We start from the raw sequence: 18,313 nt of genomic DNA on the forward strand, positions 1-18,313 counted from the left end.
AAATGTTAGCTATTGGGACAAAAGTGTCAGTTATTTTAGCTGACAGAAAAAAACAAACAAAAAAACCCCACAAACAAAATACACACACACAAAACAAAAAATCAACAAACCCAAACCAGAAAGCAGGATGAAAGCCCATTATTACAGGCAGATTGCTTCCTTTGCTGGTTTTTCTTCTTCACACTATTCACCTGCTGCCACAGTATAAGATTACAGTGTGTTCTTTTCTATAACAATTTAGCTGAACAATACAAGTCTTTTTGATTGTAATATGAAGTTAAATATCCCAGTCTGTCAGGATTATGACATTTTATATAGTACTTCCATAGCACTCTGTGGTTTAACCCGAGCTAGCCACATAACCACAAGAGCCACTCACTCACTTCCTCCCCCACCCTGAATAGGGGAGAAAATCAAAAGCAAAGGGAGAAACTCATGGACTGAGATGAACACAGAGTAAAAATATAACGCTAATACAGAACTCTCCTGAACAAGTCTCCATCCTGGCTCCGACCAACTCTGTTGCTTGTCGGAAGATCCCGACTCTCCTTAAATTATGAAGCATGATGCTAATGGAATGGAATACTCTTGATCAGTATGGATGTCAGTCAAGCTCGGCCCCATCCATGCCCCACTTCCTCGCTGCCTCGCACATGTGGGCAAAGCGCTCAGAGTGTCCTTGGCTCCTAAATCACAATTAAAAACTTTAGCTCTGTCCCAGGGTGTTCTCTCTTGTTCTCAAACTAAATCCAAACAATGACTGTGCCAGCTACAAAAAAAAAAAAGAAAGGCTTCTAACTGCATGGAGAAAATTAACCGACTTTCAGTCAAACCAGTACACACTCCCAATACAAATAATGTTAAGTCCATATAAATGTACCAGCATATATAGGCTTGGAAATAAAGACCTATTGGTGTCTGACATCACTGGGAATTCCTCTGTGGATTGGGAAGACTCATGTGATCTTTACAGATCAATCTCAGTGAAAACTGCAGTATGTTGGAAAGAGGCAGTAAGCAACCTTCATAAATCTCTGTACTAGCTTCAGTATTGAAGCATCCTTCTCATACACACAACAAAATGAACGCGCTGCTAAAAATCACCACCTGACGATTGCTCAGTCGATTTACCATGAGTGCCAGAAAAACATGCTTGCATTCTGTGTTACAGAATCAGGTGTGAAATATTCTAGAAATGTCTATTATACAACTAACTTGATGTTCTAGATTGACTAGAAATGTAGACCCTATAAGCTCCTGAGTTCCATCTTTGACTTCGATACTGATGAACACTGCCCTTTAACAAATTTATAGGAGCTGGCTGAAACCCAGTAACCACCTATAATGTGGAATTCATCTAAGTGTAGATGTCTAGAGTGTAGCTGTCTTCACCTGAATTGTTATCTAAGGTTCTGCTTATCACCACTGAAATGTAGGGCAGGACTTCCCTCACTCTCAAAACAATCAAGTGAGTCACAGTCATTCTGACGCGAGAAATTTTGGGGTTTGATTCTTAATTTATGAACCGAAGCCACCCCTGGTGAGTTAACTCCTAATGCACCAATTGTTTCTTCTCTAAAGGGCAACATTAATGCCTAACTTGGGAGGGTCATGGAAGATAAAGGCTTATAGCTTCCAGAGACATCAAATACTATTTAAGTGCTATATGTTCATACTAAAACTCACTGAACTGCCATGAGCCATGAGGAGTTTTGTATGGATTACCATACAGTATTCATATGAATCCACCCAGCATGCACATCACAGGGGAGAATCTATATACATAGCCTATGGTTATGAATGTTTTCTGTCCACATGAAAAGAACATTTATCTTGCATTACATTCTAACTGGTTGTACTCCAAGTTCTCTGTCATTTTATTCTGTTTTAATTCATTCATTTTTAAGACCTACATCATTCTTTTCAATTTCACCTCAAATGCAATCTGCTTAATGATTAATAAAAAATAATTAGCTGCATAAACTAACACGCAGTTTTACATATGAATGTGAGTGTCATCTATTAACATGAACGACACCAATACACTTCTGCAGATGAAATAACATGCAGGTTTAATTTACTAATAAATGCATTTGTGGGGTTACAAGAGAAATGGATGGAACCTCATGAGTGGGACATGAAACTGAATAATTAAGCAGCAAAACGCCACATGCTGCGTTTTCAAATTCACTACTGATATTCAAAAATAAAAAAGGGAATGTGTTACTGGGAGACAAAGGCCAACAGCAGGATATACAGATACTGCTCTGGAAGAATGCCGAAAATTCTGTTAACTTTAAATGAGACCCATTATTCCAAAAACCAACATGATATGCAGCAAATAAGGAAAAGATGACCCACGGGTGAGTTGAATTACAATGTCAGTTGTTTTTTGGATGACCAAACAGAGCTAGAGCTTGGTAGTTACTAGGTAGTATTTTAAAAATACGTATTTTTAGGAGATTATGCTTTGGTAAGTTACGAGGTTTAATAACCTTAAGTTCAGATTTCAGTGTTTACTTCTTCGACTCTTCTCCACAAAACTGGGAAGGTTCTGTACTGCAGGGGCAAAGTTGACATAAATCCCTCAGGCTTCCTTCCATATTCAGGTCAGGAAGATACAGTATGCCATAGAAACCGAAAACCACTAGCAGAAACATATATCTACACTGAGGGAGAATCTGTGACAAAACAGATCTTGGATGTCTTTCTATTCTGAACTTAGTATACAGAAAACTGTACATGTGGAGAAGGAGGTGGAGTAATGACTTGTAAAAGAGACAGACAATTTTAATCAAAGGTCAGCTTAACTAGTTATGATACAAAATCAATAGAGATTAGTTGCCTCTTCTCAGTATATTTTCACAAGATTAAAGGAGATTACCCATCATTCTAACACATGTAATGAAGGGGTTTTGATTTTAATCATTTTATAATATTTGGGTTTGTCTCTCTGTAATGGTTATTGTCATCACCTCCCTACAGCAACTTTCCTTTTTGGAGTATTTTACCGGGGCTCCCTGGTAAAGTTCACATTAGCCATTCCCAGAACTGAATGAATAGGCATAGCATAATCCTATTTATTTTACACACAGCAGGACTTGTAAGTATTCCCGTGTTTAGATCTTCGGCGTAACTGCAACAGCCTGACCATGCCTTAGTGCAGAACTCATTAAAAAGTGATGCGACAATTCACATGTTATTCTTCACTCCTGACCACAATAAGGGAGGCAAAGATCACCGCACAGTCGGGCCCACTTCCCCACAGCCACGTCCCGCAGCGCCCCCGACGGACCCGAGCCGGGTCCCATCAGGCCCGGGCCTCCTCTTTCTCCTCGTTCCCCTGCCCGTTACAGCAGCCCCATCATTCCCACCGCCTCCCCCGGGCCTCTGCAAAACCGTAGCTCCCAGGAGCCGTTCCACGGCCTCCTTCGCCCACCCAAGGAGCCCCGGCACGGCCTCCCTCCCCGCCCCGGGCAGCCCGTATGAGGACACGGACCCCCCACAACACACCGACCCCCCCCCGACATGGCCCGGGCGGAGCAGGCCGCGCGCCCCGCCCCCCGTGGCGAGAACGCGCACTGACGGCAGCCGCGCAATCTGATTGGCCAGCGGGGCAGTCGCTCAAGGCGCGCGCCAGCACGGGAAGCGGGATCTCGGCCGCAACCGCCGGGTTCGGTCTCCGCGTGCCACTGCGACTGCGCGCGCGCGGAAGGCAAGGGCGCGTGGGCAGCGCGCGGCGCGGCCGTTTCGGGCGGTGGGCGAGCGGCGCGTGCGGCCAGCGTCCCGCCCCTTCCCGCGGCCCGTCACGTGACGCAGGTTTAGCGTTTACGTTCGAAACGGGCGCCCCCACGCACCCTCCTCTTCCCCCCCCCCTCCCCCCGCGCGCGCCGCCCGGCGGTGACCGTTTCGCTTTCATTTCCGGGCGGCTGAGGGCGCAGAGCGGCGGCGCGGAGCGGCCCGCACCCCCCGCCCCGCTCCCCCTCCGCGGCCCCACCCCCTCGGGCTCGGAGTGAACCGAGATTCCCCTTCCCCTCCCCCGCCCCGGCACACACACACACCCACCCCTCCTCCTCTTTCCCCTCCTGCACCGAGAGAAAGGGAAGGGAGGAGGCGCCGGGCCTGGGTCTCCCGCACCGAGCCGCCGCGGCACAACATGGAGGAGCTGGTGGTGGAGGTGCGGGGCTCCAACGGGGCCTTCTACAAGGTACCGGGCGCTCGCGGCTTGAGTCGGGCTGGGCCTCAGGGGAGGGAGTGGGGCCTGGGCCGGGAGGAGGAGGAGGCGGCGGCGGTGGCGGCTCCTCCTCCACGCTCTGAGGGAAAGAGGGGGCCCCGGGGCAGGAAGGAGAGGAGGAGAAGGAGTGGGGCAGGGGTGGAGGCCTCAGCGGGGCTCTCTCGGTGTTTAGGGAGAGGCAGCCGGGCCTCTGGGCTCGGAGAAGCCGGGGGCTGCAGGAACTCGAGGCCTGATGAGGGAGAGAGGGAAGACGGGAGAGGCCTCGGCGGCCGGGGAGGCCTCGGGCCTTCCCCTATTGTCGGGAGGCCCTGGCGTTGCCGCTGGGAGAGGAGGCGAGGACAGGAGAGCCCTGGGCCGCCTTCTCCTCGGCGCTGAAGCGAGGATCAGGGCTGGGGATGGGGCATTAATTGCTAAATCCTCAGCTTTTGTCGCTACTTAAGGAAAGTCTTTCTCGCTCTCTAGGTTTCCAGGAGAGCTGCACTGGCGGTTAAGGCGGGGGAGGAGAGGGGAGGATTGTTAAATACACGTTCATGATAGAATGCTGCCGTGAATTCCTGCTTTTAATGCCACGGCAGGAGATGCTGCCTACTGATACTAGAGAGCATTCCTTCACCACATATATTTGCTGAGTTGCTAAATCCATTTAATTATCAAATGCTCTTCTTACTACAACTACTTCATGGCATTCCATGTTTCTTTCCAAGCCCTTGTGTTGGTGCTGAGTAAAGCCATCACTGAGCCTTGAACATAAATGCTGAGTACTTAATATTTTTATCAATACTATGTAGTATTGCTTTGGCATTGCCTGAGTTGGGTTGTATTAATCAGCATATTAATAGGGTATAATTTGTGGATTTACCTTATTCACAGAAAAATAAAATTTGGACACAGTGCCTTTGGGCCTACTGTCATTGACGTGTTATCAACACACTAGAAAGAGTCATGGATCAGTTTCTGCAAGTTTACCGTTGTTTAAATGTTCCTAGTACTTTCAAAATTGGGCCTAGTTATTGTGCAACATCCAATATTTATGTTAGCAATGAAGGAACAGGTAGAATTTCACGCTCCGATGTTAGTGTGGTAGGGCAGGTTGGTATCCGAATGATACAGTTCCAACAGCTCTGAGTGTTTCTAGGGGAAAAAGACCTCTTAAAAGGTTATTTTTAAAATACATGTGGTAATCTCTTATTCAGATATTTTTTTTTTAAACTATGAAACAAGTCTGTAAAGAAGCATCTTGTGGGTTTACAGTGTAGCAGCCAAAATCTTTGATCTGTATACTGCTTCCTGGAATGAAATTATTTTGCACTTTGAAAAATCAGTTTTACATTTTTAAAGCTGTGATGTTTGCTCAGAAAGGAACAGAAGGCATAAATATTTTATATAGAGAACTTTAAATGAGGCTTTTATCAAATTATATGAAGAGTATTTACACAATTGTGAAATAGATTGTGATTAAAATGACATTGTGTATTCTTTAGTGACAAATATTAGCAAAGAAATGCGGGAGAATTGAAAAACTTCTTTGTTTATTATGTTCAATTTTGACTTCTTGGAGTCCTGTTCCACTTTTGTCTGTAACGTACCGACACTGGTGGTTGTAGTTAAGGTGAAAATTTCATTTGAGTATGTGTTCATGGGAGCTTATTCATTAAACATGATTTAGTGTGTACAAGTTATAACACTGACATTGCCTCCAAGTTGCATATAATGTTCGCCTTCAATATTTTAGAAATTTGAACACAGGATTTCTTTTGTCTTCTCTTAATCTCTAACCAAGGGGAGTTAGTTATCTAAGTGGGCAAATGGGATGCACACATTTATTGGTCTTCACCTGTATTACCTGTCTAGATGGAGCATCACCTTCAAGATTAATGCAGCAACTTTTTTTTTTTAAGCTAAAAAAATTGAACGTAAACAAAACCCCAAATGCCTCGTGCAGTGATGTTCAATGTAAATTGACTTTTTTCCTCTAGCCTGAATTACTTGTATTTTAGGTACAATTTTTTCTTTCATCATAATGTCCAAGTAGCACTCTGTTATTAAGTAATTTATCTGAATGTTTTCTTGTGAGTTCCATGTTCATCTTGCAGATGGAGAATTTTATTATGAAATGGATTGGTTGACCCACCATAACAAGAAGTGCATGGTGATGTGAAGAGTGGATTTGACTCCCAAGATGATTTTTTTTTTTTAATTTAAAAAGTTTATACGCCTCCTGAGAGAAGTTTTACAACAGTAACACTGCAAACAAATCAAAAGCAAAACAGTTATTAATTTTCATGGTTTACTGATACCTTGTGATAATTTCCTTAGCTTTGGATTGTTCTGAAGATCAGAACAATCAGAATATGTAAATGTTTTGGAGAAATATGCCTCTGTTTTGATATTAAAACATGGAGGGAAGGAGTATGAGGCTGCTAGAGTAATGGAGGGACTAGGTGGCACAAGTAAGCACCTAATTGACACTTCAGGTTTTCATATCCTCCTTGTGGCTGTCTTTGAGGACCTTGTAAATTCAAGTCTCTTACACACTAAGTTTCATTTCTGAGTGTCCCCAGCAGCATCTTGATCTTGGTAGTATGAAATGGGTGCCTAATTGTCGCCTGTGCCCTACTAAGAGTAATAAACCTGTCTTTGCTTGCATTGCCTATAGGACTTGATCCAAAACTCATTCTGAGATAAATCTAGAGGGATTGTGTTCCACACAAAACATAGGAGACGGTTTGAGGATGCTTTCATACTCAGCTGAAAGATTTGAATGCAAATTTTGTAGTGGTCAGGTGCGCTACATTTAACAGAGTACTCAAGTGTGTTGGTGTGATCACTCTAGTGGAGACTAGTTCTTCCTGAATGGAATCCAAGTATCGCTTGATGAATGCTTTGTACTTTTATGAATGTTTTCTCCTTGGAAAAGAGGAATTGTTCCATGGAAGGTGCAGTGCAGTCAGTCAGCATGATTCAGGGATAATTGACAATCTAGTACCTAGAGATGCTTAGTCATGACTTGGTATGTTGCTGGGCCCAGAATCTTTGGAAAGAAAAGACCAGATTGCCTTATTTATTTCAAGAAGACTGGTCCAGCAACACCAGCACTGTGAATCCTAAGGGGAGAGAACTCCCTTTTTACAGCTCACAGCTAAGTAACTAGATCTTGAAGACGTGTGCTATTAGGGCGTATCTTTTCACATGTTTTCTTATATAGGTGTTATAAATTGGGGTTTGAAGTTCGGTTTCATTCTCAGAGGACCAATAGACAGTCCTTTGTCTAATCTTCCCAGGACTAGCTTTAGATATTGTTTTCCTCTAAAAGGGAATATGCCTTTCCAGCATGGGATTGATCTTTCTTTTCTAGTTTGGGAATAATTCTCTCCTGTATCGTCTGCTAAAGATGAAAGGCATCCTGTCTAGTTTTGCAGTTATGTTTGCTGTTAACATCTCTATGTTGTCTGTAACCAATCTTTGCCATTTCTTGCTCTATAACCTTGTTAAAAATCTTCCACTTTTTATCCCCATAGTTTCAGCACTTTGCAATTGTTTCCTTAGTTTACAGATACTTCACATTTTTTCATTGAAGCTGCAAAATCATTCATCTTTCTTGTTTATTCAGGTCTCGCTGCTAACCGTTCCTTTGGCCTCATGTTGTGTTCTGTATCAATTTCTTCTTTCACTGTTCCACACTGTTGTACCTGTAGCAATTATCTCCAGTCTCTTTGTACGTTTTCAAGCCTGTTGCTCAGCTCTTCAGAGGAGGAAAGCCTGTACCCTGCTCCTTCCTTCGGTTGCCATGTCTGTGACTGTTCTTCTGTCCCTGTCCTGTTTCTTTAGATAACCTGTCTTTCTCAGATTTGATTAGCCTTATGAGTTCCCTTTTGACTTTTTCCTCCCAACAGGTTCGAAATGTTTCAGAACTGGTATGCAAACAGTAGATGCACGTTTGTATCGACACGGCTTTATTTTAATCTTAAAAAAATGTGTTCTCTCTACTTTCACTTCGTACAGTTAATGATCCTTGTTTATTAAAATGGTTGACAATGCTCACGTCTGATGATGAGAGCAGACTTTTAAAAAAGCAACAAAACTTCATGGCGGCTGGAGCCTTTGTTACTTTGAAGTGTCTGTCATTCCATTTAGCACAAAAATAACAAATATAGCAGTGTTTCCAAGAATTCTTATTTTCTATCAAATAATTTCTAAAATTTATATCATATCTTCAGCATATAACCCTGCAAATGGGGTTGCTCAGGTGTCTGAGAAATGCCATCACGTCAGCGTTGGATTGTAAACTTTTTACTTAATTGTGTCTGAAGCATGGAGAGAAACGTTAATGTTTTATGTGACCGAAAGTTAAATTTGGTGTAGAAAACTTAACACATCTGATTCTTCTTCCACATGAGAAAAGAATTAACCTTAGCCATTGTAAAATGGGCTTCTGTTCACAGAAGAGAAAGCAGACTTTTTTCACTGATTCTGATTTCTTCTTGTATACTCTTATTTGGTATCTCTGATAAAAGTGATAGTAATATCCCGGCTGTTGTGGCCTTTCACTGCCCTCTTCCCTCATTTTACTTCCATCTAGCTTCACTGTGGTTCTAGTGCTTTTCATCTATGTTCATATTCATCACAGCCCGTTTTCTGTCCCTTCTTGGATGTGCATTTCAAACTTGCGTGTATACCCCTGTATGTTTGAATTACCATGTTCAACTTATACCCTTTATGTCAAAAAAGGCTGATGAGTGCTTATTGTACTTTTCATAACACTTTGCATGAAGTCCATACCTCTTTTCTGAACTTAATGACATCTGTGGCTGGCTTTTCCTTTGTGAGTTCAGCTTATGATGTTAAAGGTCTCATTTCTTTTTAGCATCGTATGTACTTTATCAGAGAATAAAGAAAACCGGACAGTTCTGATAGGCAGTAATAGTTAATGTATTGGGGGTGCGTGGTTTTTTTTTTTGTCTTGGGTTTTTTGTTGTTTTGTCTTTATAGTTTTTTGGTGTTTTTTTACAAAAACTTAGAAATGTTTTAAAATATTTCTATTTAGACGTGTGCAAATATGTAGTGGGGTGGAGTCCAAATATGTTTTAGTTACTACAGATCTGTTCAAATATTTGTATCAGAGGGAAATTGACATAATGCTATGGTACAGACTATGAAAAACTGGTGTGATAAGTATTTCTGACATTTTTCTGTGTCACAAAAGCTGAAGAATAAGGAAGAACCACCTTTCTGTAAGTAGATGGGATTAGACAACTAAATATTTAGGCTATTAATGGATTTTGGCTGGTTAATTGTTTTTAAAGCATAAATCTCACATGGAGGTAGACACAAGTGTTGTATATATTATATAGTTGAAATCAGGTATTTCGCAAGGCATCACTTTGTTATTAGATAAAAATTCATTACAATGGATTCTAGTAATTTTGCAGGGCTGGAAATGAAAAGGTAAACAAGCGTGTTATGGCATCAACTTTTTTGGCCAGTCTGGAGTGAAAACCAGGTATTCCATCTGTTACTGTGTTTGAGTCTTTTCAACTTGTATAAACTAAAGAAATTATATCAGTTTTATAATTTTCACTAGCAGTGTTTGTATTGATGCTACTCGTATATGGTCAACACTTACCCTTAATGGTCCTGATGCAGATTCCTTCAGGTTTCTGGGTTTTGATCCAAGCAATATAGAAGACCTGTTTAAGGAGAACTCTGTAGTAACTGGAAAGCAATAAGACCCTAAAGTAATTAACTTGAAAAGCTTTGCACATTGTTGGAATCATCTGCAGCCTGATGAAGTTCATTGCTCTTTTTATGGTGACAGACACAGTAACAGTGACAAGAATGCTCCATCCTCTGTACTAGGTCTTGAGTCTTTAAGTTAGGATGTGATGCACATTGCAGACAAGAATTACCCATAATTCAATACTCTTTTCAACTAGCTCTGTCCTAAGTTTTAATTTTTCCAGATAATCTAAGTACTAGACTAATTAAAGGTCTTAGTCTAGTCTTCAACTTGATAACTTAAATTTATGTGTGTCACTATCTGGTTTAGTTATTAATGGTAGGTTTTAGAGTTACTTCCACTGGTTATTTATATTGCTGTAGTCAGTAGGATTCTACTCAAGATGACTTGCATGTTATGAGCTATCAGATCTGAATATGAGAAGTACTCTTACTCTTTCCTGCTGTGCTTCTGTTTTTTTCTGTCATTCCCTGTAATTTTTCAAGAGTGCTAGTTAGAGCATCTTTTGGTGTTTTCATCACCATAGAGGGGATGACTTATCCAAAAGTGTCTTTCATAGCTGGAGAAGCAATATTTATTTATTTATTTATCTATTTATTTCCTATTTTATAAAAATGAGAATATTAAGTATCAACACATTCTTTCTCAGTGCATTGTCTTATGTTACTCTTCCCTGTTTTCCTTAAAGCTGTTAAGTGTTGTTGGTATCATTTCTGTTCGATTTGCTTTATAAAATAATCTCTGCTTTTGCACACTCAGGTGTGTAGTATCAACATGATCCTGAGATGTGGTTTTAAATCTGTTTGTATCACATCATGAAAAAAAAAATACCAGCTATGCTTGTGATCCCCTTAGAAGGAATATCTTGGAATTTTGAGATATGTAATTTGTGTAAGTTGGTTGGGTGCTAGCAATAATAAACTTTCTGGTAACCTGATTCTTACAGAGCAAGGTATAAAACCATTTTTGCTATTGTCATTGTGGCTTTGCTTTGAATTCTGTTCAGGGTGGCATTAGTGATTTTCAGGTTATTAACTAGCATTGCACATCTTACTTACTTAATGTCTCTGAGTAATAACATTTGTGTGCTTGCACTGCTTAATTTAAGTATAACCAGGTCTTGGAGCTCTGTATCAGTCATTGCACTTTTTTGATACTCAGATACTCCTGCAACTCAAGAAGTACTTTGGAATACTTCATAAAGGAAAAATATCACAATAATTTTTTTAAAAAACATTTAGATTCCTTATGATTAAGAAACTGCTACCTTCTTGTGAGAGATAAAAGCTTCTCTTGTCTTGGAAACTTGAAATGCAAGGCGAAATAAATGGTCCACAGTTCATTAAGTAATTCTTCTTCAGAAGCAGTACTTACTGTTACATTATTTTCAATTTCCTGAAAACTTTTCAGTCTACCAAAATGCATCTCCATTGGTAGAATAAATTTTTATACTAAGTCTTGTTCATGGGCAAAGCTAATACTATATATGGACAAATATTAGTGGAATACTCAGCACTTCACCAATGTTTATCTGTTTCAGAAGTTCATAGGCATATTCTTAAAAAAGAAAGAAATAGCAACCGAAAAAAAAATGTTTTAATCCCTGGCTGTCCCATGACCTCCATCATTTGAGGCTACAAAAAATATTTTCATTGGTAAATCCCAAAGGTCTTTGAGTATCAATCTTGCTGTTCTGCAGATGGGGGGGATGTTTGGGCTTGAATCTGAAAATTGCTCTAAGGTCAGTCAGTTGAGTGGCCTAGGACAGGCAAAGCCCTCAGTGCTGGATCTTAGTTCTCTGCTCTGCGTTGTGGTTTCATTGGAGACTCAGCACAACTACTGTCCATCCCCTGAAGAAAATGGAAGGCAGGCCGCAGAGCATTTATCTTAAGTTTGTGCACTATGGAATTTAAGTGTGATGAAATAAATAAGGGTAAAGCTATCCTAAAATGGATATAGATGAGTTTTGCTAGTGAGATATTCGAACTTGAGGTAAGAGACAGGATTTATTTTTTTTTTTAGGGAGTACTGTTGAGGTTTAACTTCTATACCTGTCAAAATACACAAAATGTGTTTATAAACCCAAACATTGAAAACTTTAGTTATAAAACTATTCAGAATGATCTTATAATTTGTTAGTAGCCTCTCCCTTTACTGCTAAAAAGCAGGAAGAATGCATGTGTAACCTGGGTGTTTTGCCTGTGTATTCGTGGGCTGGCAGTCATGAACCACGGGAGGTTGTCGGCTTTCAGTATGTGTTTTATGTAAGTCTGTTGCAAAATTAAAAAGGCAGACTTGAAAGCATACTTAAATTTTCAGTTTCATCAATACCGGTGAGAGGAAGGCATTGTATGGGTTTAAAATTATTTTTTAAATTATCTGTAAGCAGACCACAATTATACCTTTTTTTTTCTATGCAGGCATTTGTAAAAGACGTGCATGACGATTCTATAACAGTTGCATTTGAAAACAAGTAAGTGTATTGCATTTATAATTTCTTTTCATTATTTAAATATTTCTAAGTACAAAACTTCAGTAATGTGGGTTCTGTTGGGAAGATAAGCATATTGAGTTGTCATAATGTGAATTCAATGGCATGTTGAAATAAGACAGCAGTGGTACCATGACTGCCTCTTCCTCATGTGAATGTATTAGTTTAGATTTAGGAGGTTACATTATTACAAAATTTATTGTATAGGTAAGTGATGAATACCAGTTTTCTAAGCTAGAAATGAAATTAAATTCCTTTCCCATCGTTTAAGGGCATAAAAAGTTAACTTTCCATTATACCATTTAGTTTAGGTTTCATTTCCTTCAGGAAGTAAACAGCCGTCTGCTATATATGTTTTCTTGTGAGTATTTGTTACAGCATCATCTGTTGCATTTTGGAAATAGTGGCATCAGAGATTCATTTAAGAAGCTTAATGGTCACTTAGGTGTATTTCTTCTTATTAAATATACATTGGATCATGTTACCTTTAATACATACATGCACAAAAGCTCCACAAAATTTAAAAATGTAAAATTAATGCTTTGAAAGATTTTCTGATTTCTGTTTACAAAGAAGGTGACAACGTTGAGGTCATTCACTGTATTTTTATTTGTAGCTGGCAACCAGAGCGACAAATACCATTCCATGATGTGAGGTTTCCGCCACCTGCAGGTTATAATAAAGATATAAATGAAAGCGATGAAGTAGAGGTATGTGTGGTCCATTAACAACATTTGTTTTGAGAAGTGAGAGAATTCAGGGTGAAAAATGTCAGCCAAGCCAGTGGAAGGTTTGCTGCTTCTGTGTTATGTGCTGTCAGTTTTTTTGACTCCAAGTACTACATAAAACGCAATATCAAGCATGTCATCAGAAAGAGATTTTGACAGTTGTAAACCATATGGCAATTTTGGAATTCTGTATATCATGACCTCTTTGCTGGTTTACAAACGTGATCCGTGTTTCTTTGGTTACAGATCAGTTCTTTATCAGAACTGAATGAATCTAGAAATAGTTGCTGGACTGTAGTTCTTTAGCTGTAAGTTAATAATGTGTGTATTACCAAAACTGTAAGCTGAATGAGCTAATTAACCTACATGCATGTGCACATCAAATACAAAAATACATGTGCATATGTAGATACTTATGTATATAGAGAGACTAGCTTTAATAGAGTGCATTCTTAAACCTTTCTTATTTAAAAAAACAACTTTCAAGACTTGAGTTTTGCTCATATGCTATTTTGGTTTATTTTGATTTGAAATAAAAGAAAATGGCAAAGCTTCTTTGGTGTAGATGTGGCCAATATCATATATGTGCTGAAGAAGTGTAGATATGTGTCCTCTTCCACTCACTGGTAAGACCTTATCTGACCTACACATAACTAGAAATATTGTTGGTTAAATACTAACAGATGTGAAAGGCTGAATTCTCTCTTTTGACTGTATGCGAGACTGAAGCAACTTAGGCCAGTAGATTGGGTACTATGTTATTTATCTGTACAATCCTGTATACATGGTTTTATATCCTACCTGTATTTGCAATAGATGTTTTGGCTGTTACATGCTTGCTATGTAGAGCATGGAGACTTCATGCACCAATATATTTTGCTGGATTTTATTCTTATAGTAGAGCTCCTGATTGTATTAGTTAGTGTCAGCTTTTGTGATGTCTTTTAAGAATGCTACAGATGTGTAATGTAAATGTTTTGTTTAGGTTTATTCCAGGGCAAATGAAAAAGAACCCTGCTGTTGGTGGTTGGCTAAAGTGAGAATGATAAAGGGTGAGGTAGGAATATGCATATATACATCTATTTTTTAAATATTTTTCAGTATTTATATTTTCTTATGTTACTTTTTTGTTATATTAATGTACATGGTGATTTTAACTTATCCCCCTTAATTGATTACTTGACTAGGACCGTTGCAATTACCATTAACCTCAACCTGAAAAGTTTGAAATTTGACTTGTTCGGTTAAGTGCCTTTCACTTAATGGTGTAATGCTCACTCTTGTCATAAAATGTCTGGCTTGGATGATTTTATTATTTTTGTATCAGTTCTACGTAATAGAATATGCAGCCTGTGATGCTACATACAACGAAATTGTCACAATTGAACGTTTGAGATCTGTGAACCCCAATAAACCTGCAACAAAAGATACTTTTCATAAAATCAAACTGGCAGTTCCAGAAGATTTAAGGCAAATGTAAGTACAAGTGTTTCTTTGTGACTTCTTTCAAACTGTGGGGAGCTTCTTGAGAAGGAATAAAACCGTTTTTTCTGCTCTGAATGTAGCTCAAAATTCAGATTAATACTGACTCCACTTTTTTAGCTTCAGATCACTTTCTGCTTTTTTGACTTATATGTTAGTGCCTCAATGTGAATAAGCAACAAATTCAGCTTGAACTAAGAATTTCCAAAGTTAACATTATAGTACCCAAGTTCACTGATAATGAGTGAACAGAAGAAGCCCAGAGTAGCAAAATACAGGATGAGACGAGCATAAGGTCTGAGGAACGCTGCAGTGGTGACAGTGAAGTCACACATCTTACTGGTTCATGGTGCGTTTGAAGTTTTTGACTTGCTGATTGTAGTGATTATAGCCTTTTGAATGTAGTTTTGCTTAACTTGTTTGTCATTTCATAGATGTATGTACAGAAAAATTATGAAATATTTCTAATCCCACTTTTGAAAACAAATGAGAGAAAAACAAGTGAAATAAATAATGATAACAATAAAATAGCACCTGCATTCAAAGGGAGAACTTGGATGTATTTATTTAGGTTCTTGTATTAAGAAATTCATCTTTTTAGCTGTGAAGCGTAAACACAGTAGTTCTTATTTTTAACTTCGTAGAGTTTTTATTCCTAGGTGTGCCAAAGAATCTGCACATAAGGACTTCAAAAAGGCAGTTGGAGCTTTTTCTGTAACATATGATTCTGAAAACCACCAACTTATTATTTTGGTAAGTAAGTACCAATCTCTAACCGTAACATTGGCAGTGGTTTGTTTCAAAAGCTCACATGTAAACCACTGTTTTCTTTATTAATAATTTAGTCAATCAATGATGTAACAACAAAGCGGGCAAACATGCTGATTGATATGCACTTTCGAAGTCTTCGTACCAAGCTATCCCTGATACTGCGAAATGAAGAAGCTAGCAAACAGCTGGAGGTATGTTGTTTGTTTTCTCTGAAGTAATTTGGAGGGCAAGGGTGGAAAACACATGAATTTCTTAGCTGGTAGGTCTTGCATTGGGATGAAAGTAATTGTTATGTACTGGCACTATTCCTGGCGTTAAAAAGAGGCAGATGGAAATGTAACCCAGTGAAGTTTATGGCTAAAGGGTCTGTTGTTGCAAAGACTCATTTTTATCCTATCCCATTTTATTGAGCAGGATTTTGTGGGTGCTTAAATATAAATATATGTATGTATACATACACATATATTTCTTTCATTGTTTGAAGCATAAAATAGCCATTGTTGCCTGAATAGTGCCTCATACTTGATAGTTTTGAATTACTGTTTTTAAAAAATAGGTGGCAGTGAATATGGCATGATACTGAGATGGACTAGAACTTGATCTTGCAGAGCAACACAATGAAAATAAGAGATGGAAGGAGTGAGACTGGTGATAGGATGAGTATGAAGGGATGGGTTTGTCTGTAGATAAAATGTTAGGAAATTGTCTTACAGCAGATACAGCTTCTGATATTCCTGTGACTGGGGGAGTGGGTGTTGACTGGCAAGAAGCTTGACTCATACTTGTCCATGGGAGAAAAAAAAAGAGTAGGTTAGGAAATAAGGGGATCTTTATATAGTAGAATTAACATTTCTTCATTTTTTTTTCCTATCTACAAATCGGAGCAAGTAGCAACATTTCTGAAAACTTCCTTTTAAATTCACTGTTAAGAACTAGAGGTACCACTCACACTATTGTAATTCAGTTTTACGTGGGTGTATACCAGCTCAGTTAATTTAGAACTGGGTTTCATTCTGCCTACCTGCAGGATGGAGGATTACATGTATTTGGTTTTAGCTTGAAGTGAGATGTGGTGGTGTAGTTCAGGCCTCTTGTATCCATAAGGCGTACTTACTGTTACAAGAAGTTCTCTCTTCTGTTGTTCTCTTTTTCATCTCTTGATTTCTATATTTCCGAGATGTAATTCAAGTTTGTTTGGGTCTTGATTTTTTTCAAGACCAAGAAAGGACCAGTTTCTTCTCATTTATGTTCCTTTTTGAGCATGGCACTGTAGCTCTTCAGTAGTTCTTCTGTCTTCAACCAGAACTGACAATTGTGTGCAGTTTACCTCTCAAAGTGCAAAGTGTTATTTTGGAGGTGGGAAGAACAACAGCCACTTTAGAGCTAGTTCTCTTTACCTGCCCCCACAAATGCATGCAGCAGCAGCAGCTGTCATTGATTCCTTTCCCAAACTAATCTTGGATTCTGGCTGGCATTGTAAGGCTGAACCTTTTTGCTGCTGTGAAGGACTTGAGACCTTGATTTCGTTCTTACTAGAAAATCGTTGTTACACTTTAGTTTCTACCTGAGTAGTACTTCAGTGAAGGTTGTGAGCTGAATATATACGGTTATAATTTGTATGACAAAAGTTGTCTGGTATTTTTCATGTTGGCATTTGTTTCCTTTACTTACAATATATATAAAATCAATTTTAACCAAACCTGATGAGAAAAGCTTTAGATAGTGTCTACCAGAAATGATGAGTACGATTTTTACTGACATGTAGACATACTGCACATGTCCGTCTGCAGAAGAAATATTTAGTGAACGCTTTGGGCTTTGCTGCATTTTTAATAATCGTTTATTGTTTCCATAAAACTAACCTTTTCCTACATCTCGTACTCTCTGAATTTTAAATGCTGCTACTTTTTTCTTCTAGCAGCTTTACCTTTCCTGCTTTCTGAGCCATAATCATTAGACCAGCTTCTTTTGTTTTTCTTTCTTTCCATTTGTTGTATCTTGTACCTTCTTTCTTTTCTGCATATTAGCTTCCTGACTTGCATGGCTTTACAAGTGTGGCTTTTAGAGCATCAAGTAAAATAACCAATTATTTTCTGTTTGTGTTCTTTCCAGTAGGTGTGGATTAGTTGTTACTTTGGCATACTAAAAAGCCTGAGTTTACAAGTGTACTTTTGCGTTCTGGTTTGTATTCTGTGTAAATGCAATTCAGTCATTGCCTCTAACTAGGTATTAATACATTATTTGCATGTTTGTTTCTTAATAATTTATTGGAAGGAAGTAGAATACAGGAATTCCTATGTTTAAATAAAATACATCTTGTTATGCATCGTTTAGAAAATCTAATAATAGTGCAAGCAATATAAACACAGTTTGACTCTCACAGCCATGGTCCCTAGTGATGATGTAGCTTCATCTTTTCTACATATCGAAGATAGTTGTGTTAACAACTGATCATTGATTTGATCATTCTGTTCTCCACTGTCATGTGACAATCTATAACAGATGCCAACTAGTAAATTGGCATTTGGATTATCTGTTAGAATGTAGATCGGTGAGCATTTAAAACAATGTTTGCTTTCTGAGTTGTCTGTAATCCAGTTAATAAAGTGCTTGGTAGGGCTCCCTGAGTATAGCAAGTATTCCATGACACTTGCATGCTTGTACCACTATCTGCAGTAGCCAGTTCTCTGTGACAGTGATTTACTACAGGGTATTTGACAGCATTAAGCAGGAGCAGGTCAGATAGTAGTAGCAGTTTAGCTAAGGTGGAGCAGGGTTTACTGTGAGCACTTTCTAAATGTTTTCTCAGGCTCTGTAGTGTCTCGTGTTACTGAGGTTAAACTGCTAATTTTAAGTGTGCTGGTATATGT

At 39.0% G+C, this 18,313-nt stretch overlaps 1 protein-coding gene across 4 annotated transcripts in view; it reads left to right on the plus strand.

Moving 5' to 3' along the window:
- Positions 1-3,682: 3,682 nt before the first annotated feature.
- Positions 3,683-18,313, plus strand: part of FMR1 (fragile X messenger ribonucleoprotein 1) — a 29,077-nt gene continuing 14,446 nt past the window's right edge. For 2 of the 4 annotated variants that reach the window (XM_065077472.1, XM_065077470.1), the window contains exons 1-7: positions 3,686-4,207; positions 12,392-12,444; positions 13,079-13,172; positions 14,176-14,247; positions 14,518-14,666; positions 15,332-15,425; positions 15,518-15,634. In XM_065077472.1, coding sequence (XP_064933544.1) covers positions 4,157-4,207; positions 12,392-12,444; positions 13,079-13,172; positions 14,176-14,247; positions 14,518-14,666; positions 15,332-15,425; positions 15,518-15,634 — 630 coding nt within the window. In that variant the 5' untranslated portion in view covers positions 3,686-4,156. Of the gene's footprint in view, positions 4,208-12,391; positions 12,445-13,078; positions 13,173-14,175; positions 14,248-14,517; positions 14,667-15,331; positions 15,426-15,517; positions 15,635-18,313 lie in introns of all 4 variants that reach the window. The other 2 variants (XM_065077471.1, XM_065077469.1) reach the window with 2 other exon arrangements.

This window comes from Columba livia, chromosome 12, assembly GCF_036013475.1.
Source record: "Columba livia isolate bColLiv1 breed racing homer chromosome 12, bColLiv1.pat.W.v2, whole genome shotgun sequence".
In the NCBI taxonomy this organism is placed as follows: Eukaryota; Metazoa; Chordata; class Aves; order Columbiformes; family Columbidae; genus Columba; species Columba livia.